The sequence below is a fragment of the Amblyomma americanum genome, chromosome 1, assembly GCF_052857255.1.
Source record: "Amblyomma americanum isolate KBUSLIRL-KWMA chromosome 1, ASM5285725v1, whole genome shotgun sequence".
NCBI lineage: Eukaryota > Metazoa > Arthropoda > Arachnida > Ixodida > Ixodidae > Amblyomma > Amblyomma americanum.
In genome coordinates this window covers 276,440,515-276,456,229 of record NC_135497.1, presented here as the reverse complement: position 1 = coordinate 276,456,229, position 15,715 = coordinate 276,440,515, and the positions used below count along the sequence as shown (strand labels likewise).

The 15,715-nt window shown below is 47.4% G+C and overlaps 1 protein-coding gene across 1 annotated transcript in view; it reads right to left on the bottom strand.

Annotated features, from left to right (window-relative positions):
• Positions 1–2,665: 2,665 nt before the first annotated feature.
• The window catches only part of LOC144115139 (uncharacterized), a 33,761-nt gene continuing 20,711 nt past the window's right edge, over positions 2,666–15,715 (bottom strand). Inside the window, exons 3-4 of the mRNA XM_077649314.1 lie at positions 11,796–11,981; positions 2,666–3,796 (exon numbers count right to left, since the gene is read on the bottom strand). Of these exons, the coding sequence (XP_077505440.1) occupies positions 3,780–3,796; positions 11,796–11,981 (203 nt within the window). The 3' untranslated portion in view covers positions 2,666–3,779. The remainder of the gene's footprint in view (positions 3,797–11,795; positions 11,982–15,715) is intronic.

The following is a 15,715-nucleotide window of genomic DNA, read 5'->3' as shown; positions in this document are numbered from 1 at the left end:
TATAAATCATGAAGCTGCCCAAACTGTGCGTTGTCAAATAACATGTAGGAGTCGCTGTGGCGAGGGCTGGCAACGTCAAGCTCTGGCTCCCACCTTAGCTTTAACCTATGGAGTTTCTCTGGGTACAAGTTAATAATGATACCAAGAATGAGCATAAAGATTTATGGCTTCCTTTGGTTGAAGCTCCGCTCAGAGACAAGACACCAACGGTGACAGCAGAAAAGTGGAGGAATTGTGCACACCACGCCATGAATAATGAAGAAAAATTCAGAGCAAACTCTGCCAGCGGCCCTCATATTCATTAACACATACGTGTTTCACAACACATAACTATGTAGCACATTGGCTCTGGGATGCATCACAATAGTAAACCAGCGCCGACATTTCTTGCACTGCAAATTAAGACTTTACATCACCAAGGTACCAGGCTTCCAAACTGTGGAAGTGGTATGCCAGGTTTAACATCCTCAAGCAACACATGGTCCATGAAGAACACCACAGTGGACGGCTCCGGATTAATTTATACCACATGGGGTTCTTCAACGTGCATTCACGTCGCACAGCGCACCATTGTTTTTATGTTTTGCCACCGTCGAAATACTGCCACTGCAGCAGGATCGGGATCGAACCCGCGACCCTGAGATCAGCAGCCGAACGCCAAAGCCACTAAGCCATGTGGTGGGTGCTTCCAAATATTCATCTAACTGCTATTTCTATGGACTGCTTTCCTGTCGCACTAAACAATGCAATACTTGCTTTAACTATTCGCTTAATAATTCTTTAGGCATGCTGTTTTGTCTTCGCTGAGAACGAATAAACAACTGAGGCTCCTGAACCTTCACGCTGTCAGCAGGCAAAGGACACCTGCAGCTGCATTCCTTTAATACAAGCACATGCATCAGTTTTTGTGCTTATACGCAGGTTGGAGTGGAACGTCAATTCTTATAAATGTCCGACATGAGTATGACGACATCCATACAGACACAAGACAGCAACGGCAAGCTGCAATACGGGCACTGCCTTTGATAAAAACAACTTACTTGTGTGGTGCATTCTTTTCAGCCATCTCCTGCTTTTCGATACAGCTAACTCATTGTTAGAAGCATACAGAAGCAGTGAGCCACTCACAACTTGGCTCCGGGCCCTCCGGCTCTGCTTCTCGCATCGATTCTTTTGACTTTAAAAGCGCACTTACAACGAAAGGTGGGCGACCTGTCACATTTGCAAACAGCGCGCCTGTTTTGCACCTTGCTAGCCATGACGAAGCAAGTACGCATCGAAACGACCACTGAATGTGGGGGAAGACAGAAATACAAGAAAAGCATTTAAAGCTCTAGCGCACAAATTCAATACGACGCACATTTTTATTTTTATCTTCGAGCAGCCACGATCTACCGCTGACGCTAATACTGTAGAAGCTTGGGCAAGTTGGTGTGACATGGTTTTTTCAGCAGTGCAGGGGACAAAGGACGTGACAAGTGCACAGACACGGCGCTGAACTTACAACTGGTTTATTGAGGTGGTTTTAACTACTTAAACACAGTGGCAACCAATCTCAAATGAAAAGACAGATACACAAAACAGATTGACGAAAATGACAATTCCTGAGCACAGGTCTACAGTGGCACAAGACCAGCTGCGCACGTTTTTCTATTCTCATCAAGGAAACGTAGTTGTTTATCAGGCAGAGCTATTGAGGCAACGCTTACGCATTCATCTTTGAATTTATGGATTTCATGAGCTTCAATATTTCACGAGTGATTTTTGTTCTATTATCTGACAGCACTCGACACTGAGTGAAAACAGGATAACACGGCGGTTTTTTGTTCTTTTTTCTTTCCTCTGTGCAGTCTCTGCAATGAATGCCAAGGTGACGGGAAGCGGTGCCACTCACGTTGTTGTTGTGTTCCCGCAGCCGGTCGTTGAGGCAACGACCAGTTTGCCACGTGTAGTGCTTGCCACATGTAAGCGGAAACCTGTACACAACATTGCTGCTACATGGTACAAAACCTTTTTGGTGTTTCTTATCGCAGCCAACCATCCTTTCATTGCTGCTGTTTACAATATGGCAGAGTTTGGAGAGCTTATCGGGCGCGGAAAAAACAACGTTTACATCGGCACGCGCTCCCACCCTTTTCAGATTATGTGAAATGCGGTGTAGATAAGGAATAACCACATACTTTCTTTTTTCTTCCTTGGGCCTTTCAGTGGAATCTCCGCGGCCTGAATTAATGATTTCTCTTTGCAGGCTCTCTGATATTGCAATCAGAAGGTCGGAAGGGTATCCTGCTGCTTGTAAGCGTACCACCTGATTTTGATAGCTGCCTTGCATCGCATGATGGCATGATTTTTCTAGGGCATTTCTTAAAACACAACTTTGCGATGCCGCGCTTTACAAGCTTAGAATGTGCAGAAGCGAAAGGCGTGAGGGGCTTCTGGCATCGTGGCTTGTAACGCCAGCACACATGGCTATTTTTGAGGAACATGGCAAGATCTAAAAAACGTAACTTTCCTTCACAAGGCGTTTCATGCGTCAAAACAAGAGGGTCAAGACAGGTGTGAAAAATTGATAAAACTTTCGAGACTGAGGCCTCTGCGTCAGTAACTGCACATGTCATCAAAACTAAAAAATCATCTACTAACCTAAAAACACGAGCCACGCTTTCGTCTAGTTGACTATCAAGGAGCCTGTCATGGTGCGCGAGATAAATGTCGCTCAGTATCGGAGCTATGCATGAACCAATGCAGACGCCATTGCTCTGGAGGTAAACAGATTCATTCCAGGTGGAAAATGTCGAGTTAAGGTAAAAAGTAAGGAGTTCCAAGAAGTTGCTATTGCTGATGCCTGCAGAATTCTGGAAAGCTACCACACCAAAGGAATCAATGCATTCTTCAACACTTGCCAGCAGTTTCTTTTGCGGAAGGGAATAATATAAATCTTTTATATCGATAGAGCAGGCCGAAAAGCCTTTCTTTGGGTATTGTTGCAAGAAAGCGATTACTTGGTTAGAACTCTTCACCTGAAAAGGGTCGTCAATGGTTAAGAGGTTCAGCTTGTCTTGCAAAAATTAACGCGACAGACTTTTGCCATGTGCCATCCTCGGTGACTATTGCTCAAAGTGGGCAGTCCAGCTTGTGAGTTTTGGCTGTGAAGAATATCTTTAAGCAGGACCCCTTGCTTTTCTCTATACACTTGGCTAGGGATTCCAAATTCATTTGTGCACACATTTTCCGTGCTCGGGCTTTCACTTTACTTAGAGCGACATCGCTTCTCTGTCGGAAAGTTGAACTGATAGCATTTTCTGCTTTCGATAAGTAGAGCGCTTTTGGCATCACAGTAAAACCTCCCTCTTTATCAGCGTCTAATAGGGTCAGCGAATTGTTCTTTAAAAACGAAACGGTGAATTTGATTGGAATTCTACACCCGGTAGGTTTACACTTTGCCAAAATGTCCACTCCATCTGAAACACATCGGTCCACTTCAGGAGCCGCTGCTAGGCTGGAAACTTGTCTCACCATCGCAAGAAGTTCCGGTGCCGATCGCCTGGGTTCGACGGCGAACTATGGTCCTCGTCTAAGGACGTCTTGTACTTGTTCCGGCAAGGACACTTCAGCATAGGTGTGGACTGGACTGAAGCTTTCCTGATGCGTCTTCTTAGTGATGGCTCGAAGCTGCGGCAGCCCGCACTGCCATAAGAATTCGGTAGTCTTGTCTGCCGTCTGAGACCACCGCCGCCATTCAAGTGCGCCATGAGCTGAAGATGTGCCGCTGTGTGCTCTCAGGAAGGGCCATTCTCTGTAGAGGCAAAATCACTCGTGAAATCATTGAAGCTCATGAAATCCATAAATTCAAAGATCAATGCGTAAGCGTTGCCTCAATAGCTCTGTCTGATAAAGAACTACGTTTCCTTGATGAGAATAGAAAAACGTGCGCAGCTGGTCTTGTGCCACTGTAGACCTGTGCTCAGGAATTGTCATTTTCGTCAATCTGTTTTGTGTATCTGTCTTTTCATTTGAGATTGGTTGCCACTGTACTTAAGTAGTGAAAATCACCTCAATAAACCAGTTGTAAGTTCAGCGCCGTGTCTGTGCACTTGTCACGTCCTTTGTCCCCTGCGCTGCTGAAAAAACCGCTGACGAGCGAAGGCACGCAGGGGACCTAAGGACGCGTTCCTGGAAAATTTTTTGTAAAGTTTTCGAGCAGCCAGCTGCGCAGAAGTACGACCCTTTACGTCACTGAAGACTTACATGAAACTATATTCGTGACTAATCAATACTCCACACAATGTAATATCAAAGCACAAGCGCATCGCAAAAGCGCGCTGAAATGGACAGGGAGAGCAGCAGACACGACCTGCTCACGCTTCGTGTCCTGGCCAACAGGCGGCGAAGCCAATGCCATGAGCATTGCCTATAGTTTTAATGCGTCTGTGTCAAAGTATGTGCTATGCAAAATGCTGTTTATCTTTCATCATAGTTCCCAGCATGGTGTGACATTCTTCCTTGTTCAACACGTCTGCTGTACACCTAAGGCACTTGACTAAGAAGCAAACAAGTGGAGTTTTTTTTTCTCGTAATTCAATGAGAAAAAATTTTTAATTGCTACATCTACAGCAAGATAGAGACTTGGGACATACTGTGAATGGAACATGTGCATTTGCCAGCAAAATGCTTGGTGTCAGTGCATGGACAGCGTTTAATGGAAAGAAGGAGAGGCAAGAATAAGCAGGTGGAAGTGGTCGACACCCAGCACAGAATGGCCAGGTAGTGGAGATTAGTGGCGCAGCACCCTGTATGACAACTTCCCAGAGCTGGCATTGAGGTCATGCATGCACAAATTTTCCCACCACAATGTAAGATGCTAACTACATGGCATATGCTTTAAAGGGTTCCAGGCACAAAGTTTTTCGGTGTCAGTTTATTTGCCTTCAAAGAGGCCTACGGGCCTAGCAATCATGAAAATAAGCGCAAAACACCAGTGCGTAGTGTGAATAATTAATTACAAGCCATTTTGTACACAAAGCCTTTGGTCTTAGTCAGCGCCAGCGCTGAAGTGAACAACACCTGAGTTTAGCGACGTCACAATAATTAAAGCAAGTGCACCATGACATCACTCGATGTTGGTGGAAATGGTTTCGTTTATGGGGGTTAAACGTCCGAAAGCGACTCAGGCTATGAGGGACGCTGTAGTGAAGGGCTCCGCAAAATTTCCACCACCTGGGGTTCTTTAATGTGCACCGACATTGCGCGGTACACGGGCCTCTAGAATTTCACCTCCATCGAAATTCGACCAACGCCGCCGGGATCGAACCCACGTCTTTCGGGTCAGCAGCCAAGCGCCATAACCACTGAGCCGCGGCGGCTGCCCGATGTGGGTGGAAATGGCAACAGGCTCATCGGACAGCATTAAAAACGGGGAGGAGGAAGAGGAAGACGACGCTGCTCGATCTGTTGTCACCTCAGCTCAGTAATTTTGCCTTGTTTTCTAGTTATTAACTAGGTTATTTCCACCCTTGGAAGACGGCCGCGTCTTTAAGGCGGTACTGTCCCTACGGGAAGGGTACAGCAGCTCCGGCGCCGGTATCCTTAAAGGGACAGCGCCATCCGAAGGAGCCCAGTGGGGCGGAGGCGGCCATGGCATCACATGGCGGGGATATGCCAGTCATCAGGGACGTCCAGCAGTGCAGTGCGTCATCATTGCTCAGTGGGGACGACTCAACTATCGTCGCCTCTGACGAGGAAGTGGCTGACATGGCGGAAATGGTCAACGATGGCTTCAAAGTGGTGAGTCATCGGAAGCACCGGACAGTCGGCATCCCAGCGATAGTTCAGCCAAAAGAGAAAGGTGTTGACTTCAGAGAGTGGAACCCTATCAGGCTGTTCGATGATATTAAAGTACTACTGGGATCTGCTCCGATTCGCAGTCGCTTCACAACGCAAGGGGCTCTTCATCTAGATATCTCAACGGAAGAGCAAGTAGACATTCTTCTGCGGTGCTCTCAGATCGGTGGCATACGAGTTCCAAGCCCGGTTGCCACACTCCTACATGACTAACACATGTGTTATAAGGGGAAGTACCAGTGTGGTATTCGGAAAGTGCCCTTCTTGACTACTTGAAACCGCAAGGAGTTCTGCACGTGCGACGGTTAATGCGCCGGGTGGAGCCTGGAGAACAACAATGGGCAGAGAAGCCTACAAACTCTATTGTGCTAACGTTTGCTCCCGACACCGAGCGCCCTGGATTAATTGACCTTGGTTTCACCAAACATGCAGTCCACGAGTTCGTTGAAACTCCTCCCCGGTGCTTCAGGTGCCAACGCTTTGGACATAAAGCGAGAGTTTGCAACAAAGATCAACGTTGCAAGCGGTGTGGTGGTGGCCATGATTACAAAGAGTGCAAGGCAGATTTTGCTTGCGCTAATTGTGGAGGTGACCATCCAGCGAGTTTCAGTGGCTGCACATTCCGTGTAAGCGCCTTACACCGTCGCAAGTCCTTCATTAGTGGCCCCAAACCACAACCTACTGAGAAGCCGATACATGGAAGTGAAGGGTTCCCTGCGCTCGAGTCGGAAGCTCGGGACGTGGTAGCAAGCGACGTCGCTGCACGACCTGATCCGAGCAAGTCGGCAACGGCCTCCGAGGGCGAGCTGGCAGTTCGATCTGCTTCTGCAAAAAGTGTCCATGTTCCTCAGCGACCAGATCACAGCAAGACTCGACAGCAAGGAGGACATCCCCTTGCCTTAAAAGAGATGCAGACACCAGCTACCGTGGCCAAGAGTGGGTCCCAGTCCACGTCTTTTGTCGAAGTGGTGTGCCAGTGCGTGCAGCAAAATAAGGAGCTCAAAAGCCGACATCTTTCCGACCTTCTACGCGTTTTGTTTGATGTCCTGCGTTCATATAGCCAAGCGATGCAGCCTGGCACTTTGAAGAACTTTATACAGCTGGTGCTTTCCTTTGGGACCTTGATCGCCGCCTTCGCAGAGAACTTCAACTCCTAGATGGCTAGTTTACTTCAACCTGTTGCAACTAAAAACCCTAGAAAAGTGCCGTTTATCATGCAATGGAACTGCGCTGGGATTATAAGTTGATTAGCAGAACTAAAATTGTTCTTGAAAGAGACCTGTGTTCCAGTACTGGCCCTCTCGGAGGCTGGCTTGCCAAGCGGGAGGTCTTTGCCGGGATACGTCGCCCACAAGAATTGCAGCATAAAGTCTTTTCCCGCAGGAAGTGCCGCCCTTTACATACGAAGGGAGATTCCTCATGTGGCTTTGAACGTCACCGATCTTTGCACTGACAGTATTGAGGTAGTGGCTGTGAGGATTCGGCTCGCCTTCCGATCTCTGTCCATTGCATCAGTATACGTGTCCCCGCGGAAGAAGGTCGATATGGCTTTGTTCCTCCAGCAACTTTGTGACCGCTGCCCAGCACCCAGAATCATCTGCGCTGACTTCAACGCCCACCACCCTGCCTGGGGTGACAGGAACACAGATCCTCGCGGACGCCAACTTGTAAAAGTCATCGACAGTTTGGACCTGTGCGTGGCCAATGACGGAAGTCCCACTTTCTTTCGGCCTCCAACCTCACCCACATCTATAGACCTAACCTTACATTCACCTGACGTCCGTGTGCAGTGGTCAACTAGAGCTGACCGAATGGGAAGTGATCACTACCCGATATTTGTGTTTACTGCCGACTTCCATCTGCGTGGTCCTAAAATTTGCCATGTTGTTAATTGGGACAAATACAGGGAGCACTTAGCCTGTGTTTCCGGTGATGTGACAGACAAAATGATTTATGCTAATATGGCTGCTACCACGGCGCTCAAGCTACCTGATCATTTTCCAACTCCGGATTTAAAACTCGGGAACCTCTGCGCAGCGCGCAGAAGGGCGGAGCGACAACTGTTGCGGAAGAAGGACGACAGAGCCTTGAAGACAACTTTCAACAGGCTCTACTCTGCCATTAGACGTCATGCGAACAAGCTCTGTAGGTCCCAGTGGGCATCCTTTTGCGCTAGTTTGACTGTTTTCTCACCGATAACGAGAATTTGGCGTGTCGTTGGCAGTCCTGCTGGTGGCTCTCGTCCAAGTAAACCTTTCGAGGCGCTGGCATTGCGAACGCAGAAACATCTCGTGTGCTTGGCAGAGGAATTTGCGGATGCATTTGTAAATTCCAGACCAGGCATTCATCCCTGCGCTCTGCCTGCTACGTCTCCGTCTGTTATGGACGCCCCGTTCACACTTCGAGAACTACAGACAGCGCTCCGGCATTACCAATCAAATGTTACAGAACCTGCCTCTGGAACACCGGAAGATGCTCCTAACCTATCTCAATCGACTGTGGGAGTCTGGTGACGTTCCCCCATCATGGAAGGTGGCTTGTGTAGTCCCACTGCTGAAGGCCAGCAAAGAGATGACAGACGCGGCCTCGTATCGTCCTGTATCGCTGACGTCGTGTGTGGCTAAGCTCATGGAGAAAATGGCAAGTAAGCGTTTGTCTTGGTGGCTTGAGGATAGAAGGGCACTACCAACATGCATGACTGGATTCCGCACAGGTTTATGCGCGCAAGATAGCGTCCTGGACTTGATAAGCCACATTGAACATCAGAGTGCTTTTGGACTTTCAACACTAGCTATTTTCCTAGACGTATCAAAGGCTTATGATAGCGTCCTCCAGAGCTCAATACTGAATAGACTGCAGGTCGTAGGCGTCCAGGGCTATCTTCTGCGATTCATTCACTCATTTCTCAGTGATCGTAAATTTCGAGTGCGGTTAGGCAGTACAATGAGCTCCGAAAGGGCGGTATCGCGAGCGGTACCTCAGGGTAGTGTCCTGTCCCCAACGCTCTTTAATGTTGTCATGGCCGGTCTTGTCGCAAAAGTACAAATACATTGTAGGCATGTCCATATGTCGATATATGCAGACGACATTTGTCTTTGGTTAACCGGATATCTATCAACACAAATGCTTAGCTCTATTAGCGCGACAGGCCGTGCTTTCAGTTGAAAGTTACCTTCAAGGTGTTGGGTTGACTCTCTCGGTGGAAAAATCTGGCTTCGTCCTGTTTCCAGGTAGGGGACGACGGTATGCGCGGCTGAGCATAGACCTTGATCAGTCTTGCCTTCGCCAGGTTAAACACGTACGTTTTTTGGGCGTCACTATTGACTCACGTCTACAGTGGCGACGAGCTGTTGGACTCGATTGTGGCTTCACTATCTTCGCCGCGTCTCAATGTGCTTCGTAGAGTTGCTAGTGAGCAATGGGGAAACCATCCTGCTTCAATGATCAGGCTTCACGATGCCCTGGTGACAAGTCGCATAATGTACCAGCTCCCTTTAATTTCCCCCTCGGTATCGCAGCTGGAACGCCTTGAGGTTTTGCACAGAATGGGACTAAGGAGAGCTCTCGGCGTTCCGCGGGCTGCTCCAAACAATGCAGTACTGTATGAGTCTCAATCGAAACCTCTTCGGCTAGCCGCTTCACAAAGTCTTTTGCTGCAAATTGGCCGCCTCAGAGAGACTGTTGCCGGGAGAGCGCTTCTACAGCGCCTTCGAAAGAGATCTGAGTCCCGGGCGTACTTGGCTTTAAATACTCTTCGTTCTCTGGGTCTCGACCTTCGAGATCGACCGAAGACGTTGAAGCCACCTTGGTCCTTTCCGAGCCTCGATTGTTCCTTGACAATTCCCCACGTTAGCGCTAAGCGGAATTCTCCTTTAGCGGCAATGGGTTCGCTCGTACTGGAACATCTTGAGACCGAATATGCCAGTCATCTTCAAATTTTTACAGACGGCTCTGTGGACAAGGTGAGAGGATCTAGTGCAGCTGCTTTTCATATTCCGTCTTTGAAGTATGATTGGTCTGTTCGTTTTACTAAAGTCGTGTCCTCCACAATGGCCGAAAGCGTTGCCATTGAGGCAGCTCTAAAGAAGCTACGGTGTTGTACGCCTCAACCTACTGTCATAATTACGGATTCAAAATCTGCCCTTCAAAGGTTAGAGTACGGGTTCCCCACTGATGCCTTGAGTCTTAGATCCCTACGTCTGGTGCAGAATCTACATAGCAAAGGCTTCTCTATACGTTTTCAATGGGTGCCCTCCCACATAGGTGTCTTAGGCAACGAGATAGCAGACAACCTCGCCCATACAGCGCTCTCCGGGATTCCAGTACATGGAGTCCCTCATGAAGTCAAGCAAATGTTCAGAGATGTGGTGTTGTGCCACTTCCGTTCTTTGTGGAGCTCTCCTCATCAGCCATGTGTGACCAAGGGTCTCAAAAGGTACCAAGCCACTTTGCTGCACCGCGTTCGCACGGATTCTGCTCGTACGCCGGCGTGGATGTATAAGACTGGCCTAGCGTTGTCACCATTGCGTTCAACGTGTGGTGTTTGTGGTGACATAGAACATTACCTCTTGTGCGGTACTTTGTACAACGCGGAACAGGCTGTGTTATTCGGATCCCTCAGGAAGGCAGGAGTTCCTCACAGTTCTCTTCAGGACATTGTTTTACCGCGCGGGAGCCAGTCGAGTAGAAGGGATGCTTTTCGCCTTCTTCTACTTCACCTGCAGGACACGGATTTGGCCTCCACGTGGTGACCTCAGGAGTGTCTATTTAGGTTTTTGCGGACAGTGTTTCTGCGATTTCTATTTAAGTGTCGCTACGGTGGAGCAATTGCCGGCAGCAACTGCAAGGCTAATCCCACCAGTAGTTTACAACCACTCAAATCAACTCAACACAGCATTAAAACAGCAATAATTTATGTTCCACTCAAAGAATGTGCCAGACACTTGCGAGATGGCAACTTCTTACGCCCATGAAAGAAATCGTACCGTAACTACCCCCTCTCTCCTCTCCACACTACCGACCCATCCCACCTTCCTGCCCTCTGTACAACGCACAAAAGGCAAACCTGACTGATATCCTCGGGGTCTGTCCGGCTTCCCCTCCACCCGGCAGGCCGGAGCCACTCCCAACATGGGAGGACTGGGAGACCTCACTACGCTCCACAGATCAGGCACGACAGAAGATCGTCGCCACCTGTGCGGGCAGCGTCATGGACCTTTTAGCCATGAACGTTTGAGTGCGGTGTGGTCGTGCGTGGACCCAGGGGTCCTGGGAGGCCCGAATTCCTCTGCACAATAAAGTCTTTCTCTCTCTCACTCTCATGCCGTTCAATGTGTTTAAAATTTTGTGTCTGCACCCCTTTAAAGGACTATAGACACCACATTTTTTCTTGCGTGTTTTTTTCTTTCAAACGATATCTTAGACATTCGTATGCATGAAGCACCCTGTGGTATTTGTATACGAACGCTAAATAATTTATAATTGAATTTTTTTTTCACGGTGTTTCGGTTTCATCGACCGAAGGACGACTGTGACGTCAAGTTGATGTTTTAGCCACGTGATGAACTGGAAAAACTTTAATATAATCACTAACAGGCTCGTCATTCCATGTCTTGGAAGATGCTGGATTAAATGTCATAGTGAATTAAATCTACATATCAGCGATTATATTACAGTTTTTCTAGTAGATCACGCGAACAAAACATCAACTTGACGTCACAGTCGTCGTTCAGTCAATGAAACCGAAACAGCACGAGAGAAGAAATTCAATCAAATTATTTAGCGGTTGTAGGAAAATATCATCCGGTAACTCATGTATTCTAATGCCTAACGCATCGTTTGACAGAAGAAAACGCGCAATAAAATTACACTAACTGCCCACTGAAAGAGAAGACACTTTCTCAAGGCAGGAAAGCTACCTAAGGTACAAGATGGTAGGTTCCCAGATTATTTACCTGGATGAGATATGTGCAACGGCAGCAAGCGCAGTGTTGGTGGAAGGACAGAACAGTGAGCGTGTGCTGCTTGTGCCAAGATCAGGACAACCATGGCCTGGAGCAGGCTGCCAGGGAAGGGCCACCACATCATTGTGATGCACATCAGCAATGAGAAAGGCCCATCAACGGCTCCCTGTATGTTTCCTGCATAAAACCAGAAAGGGTGAAGACTGCTATGAAGGAATGGATGGCAATCATTTTGAGATGTTTTCACTCATGTGAAGCAGCCAAAAGAAACATCCCAGCGAAACACAAGCAGTTGTGTCATTCACACCTGGACGAAGCAATGCCGACAACAGTTTTACACAAAGAAGCAGTTCAGCAGTAGCTGACAGAGAGAACACTAATGGAACGCTATGATGCCAACAATGTGGCTCCTATAAATCATGAAGCTGCCCAAACTGTGCGTTGTCAAATAACATGTAGGAGTCGCTGTGGCGAGGGCTGGCAACGTCAAGCTCTGGCTCCCACCTTAGCTTTAACCTATGGAGTTTCTCTGGGTACAAGTTAATAATGATACCAAGAATGAGCATAAAGATTTATGGCTTCCTTTGGTTGAAGCTCCGCTCAGAGACAAGACACCAACGGTGACAGCAGAAAAGTGGAGGAATTGTGCACACCACGCCATGAATAATGAAGAAAAATTCAGAGCAAACTCTGCCAGCGGCCCTCATGTTCATTAACACATACGTGTTTCACAACACATAACTATGTAGCACATTGGCTCTGGGATGCATCACAATAGTAAACCAGCGCCGACATTTCTTGCACTGCAAATTAAGACTTTACATCACCAAGGTATCAGGCTTCCAAACTGTGGAAGTGGTATGCCAGGTTTAACATCCTCAAGCAACACATGGTCTTTGAAGAACACCACAATGGACGGCTCCGGATTAATTTATACCACATGGGGTTCTTCAACGTGCATTCACGTCGCACAGCGCACCATTGTTTTTATGTTTTGCCACCGTCGAAATACTGCCACTGCAGCAGGATCGGGATCGAACCCGCGACCCTGAGATCAGCAGCCGAACGCCAAAGCCACTAAGCCATGTGGTGGGTGCTTCCAAATTTTCATCTAACTGCTATTTTTATTGACTGCTTTCCTGTCGCACTAAACAATGCAATACTTGCTTAAACTATTCGCTTAATAATTCTTTAGGCATGCTGTTTTGTCTTCGCTGAGAACGAATAAACAACTGAGGCTCCTGAACCTTCACGCTGCCAGCAGGCAAAGGACACCTGCAGCTGTATTCCTTTAATACAAGCACATGCATCAGTTTTTGTGCTTATACGCAGGTTGGAGTGGAACGTCAATTCTTATAAATGTCCGACATGAGTATGACGACATCCATACAGACACAAGACAGCAACGGCAAGCTGCAATACGGGCACTGCCTTTGATAAAAACAACTTACTAGTGTGGTGCATTCTTTTCAGCCATCTCCTGCTTTTCGATACAGCTAACTCATTGTTAGAAGCATACAGAAGCAGTGAGCCACTCACAACTTGGCTCCGGGCCCTCCGGCTCTGCTTCTCGCATCGATTCTTTTGACTTTAAAAGCGCACTTACAACGAAAGGTGGGCGACCTGTCACATTTGCAAACAGCGCGCCTGTTTTGCACCTTGCTAGCCATGACGAAGCAAGTACGCATCGAAATGACCACTGAATGTGGGGGAAGACAGAAATACAAGAAAAGCATTTAAAGCTCTAGCGCACAAATTACATACGACGCAAATTTTTATTTTTATCTTCGAGCAGCCACGATCTACCGCTGACGCTAATACTGTAGAAGCTTGGGCAAGTTGGTGTGACATGGTTTTTTCAGCAGCGCAGGGGACAAAGGACGTGACAAGTGCACAGACACGGCGCTGAACTTACAACTGCTTTATTGAGGTGATTTTCACTACTTAAACACAGTGGCAACCAATCTCAAATGAAAAGACAGATACACAAAACAGATTGACGAAAATGACAATTCCTGAGCACAGGTCTACAGTGGCACAAGACCAGCTGCGCACGTTTTTCTATTCTCATCAAGAAAACGTAGTTCTTTATCAGGCAGAGCTATTGAGGCAACGCTTACGCATTCATCTTTGAATTTATGGATTTCATGAGATTCAATGATTTCACGAGTGATTTTTGTTCTATTATCTGACAGCACTCGACACTGAGTGAAAACAGGATAACACGGCGGTTTTTTGTTCTTTTTTCTTTCCTCTGTGCAGTCTCTGCAATGAATGCCAAGGTGACGGGAAGCGGTGCCACTCACGTTGTTGTTGTGTTCCCGCAGCCGGTCGTTGAGGCAACGACCAGTTTGCCACGTGTAGTGCTTGCCACATGTAAGCGGAAACCTGTACACAACATTGCTGCTACATGGTACAAAACCTTTTTGGTGTTTCTTATCGCAGCCAACCATCCTTTCATTGCTGCTGTTTACAATATGGCAGAGTTTGGAGAGCTTATCGGGCGCGGAAAAAACAACGTTTACATCGGCACGCGCTCCCACCCTTTTCAGATTATGTGAAATGCGGTGTAGATAAGGAATAACCACATACTTTCTTTTTTCTTCCTTGGGCCTTTCAGTGGAATCTCTGCGGCCTGAATTAATGATTTCTCTTAGCAGGCTCTCTGATATTGCAATCAGAAGGTCGGAAGGGTATCCTGCTGCTTGTATGCGTAACACCTGATTTTGATAGCTGTCTTGCATCGCATGATGGCATGATTTTTCTAGGGCATTTCTTAAAACACAACTTTGCGATGCCGCGCTTTACAAGCTTAGAATGTGCAGAAGCGAAAGGCGTGAGGGGCTTCTGGCATCGTGGCTCGTAACGCCAGCACACATGGCTATTCTTGAGGAACATGGCAAGATCTAAAAAACGTAACTTTCCTCCAGAAGGCGTTTCATGCGTCAAAACAAGAGGGTCAAGACAGGTGTGAAAAATTGATAAAACTTTCGAGACCGAGGCCCCTGCGTCAGTAACTGCACATGTCATCAAAACTAAAAAATCATCTACAAACCTAAAAACACGAGCCACGCTTTCGTCGAGTTGACTATCAAGGAGCTTGTCATGGTGCGCGAGATAAATGTCGCCCAGTATCGGAGCTATGCATGAAACAATGCAGACGCCATTGCTCTGGAGGTAAACAGATTCATTCCAGGTGGAAAATGTCGAGTTAAAGCAAAAAGTAAGGAGTTCCAAGAAGTTGCTATTGCTGATGCCTGCAGAACTCTGGAAAGCTACCACACCAAAGGAATCAATGCATTCTTCAACGCTTGCCAGCAGTTTCTTTTGCGGAAGGGAATAATATAAATCTTTTATATCGATAGAGCAGGCCGAAAAGCCTTTCGCTGGGTTTTGTTGCAAGAAAGCGATTACTTGGTTAGAACTCTTCACCTGAAAAGGGTCGTCAATGGTTAAGAGGTTCAGCTTGTCTTGCAAAAATTAACGCGACAGACTTTTGCCATGTGCTATCCTCGGTGACTATTGCTCAAAGTGGGCAGTCCAGCTTGTGAGTTTTGGCTGTGAAGAATATCTTTAAGCAGGACCCCTTGCTTTTCTCTATACACTTGGCTAGGGATTCCAATTTCATTTGTGCACACATTTTCCGTGCTCGGGCTTTCACTTTACTTAGAGCGACATCGCTTCTCTGCCGGAAAGTTGAACTGATAGCATTTTCTGCTTTCGATAAGTAGAGCGCTTTTGGCATCACAGTAAAACCTCCCTCTTTATCAGCGTGTAATAGGCTCAGCGAATTGTTCTTTAAAAACGAAACGGTGAATTTGATTGGAATTCTACACCCGGTAGGTTTACACTTTGCCAAAATGTCCACTCCATCTGAAACACATCGGTCCACTTCAGGAGCCGCTGCTAGG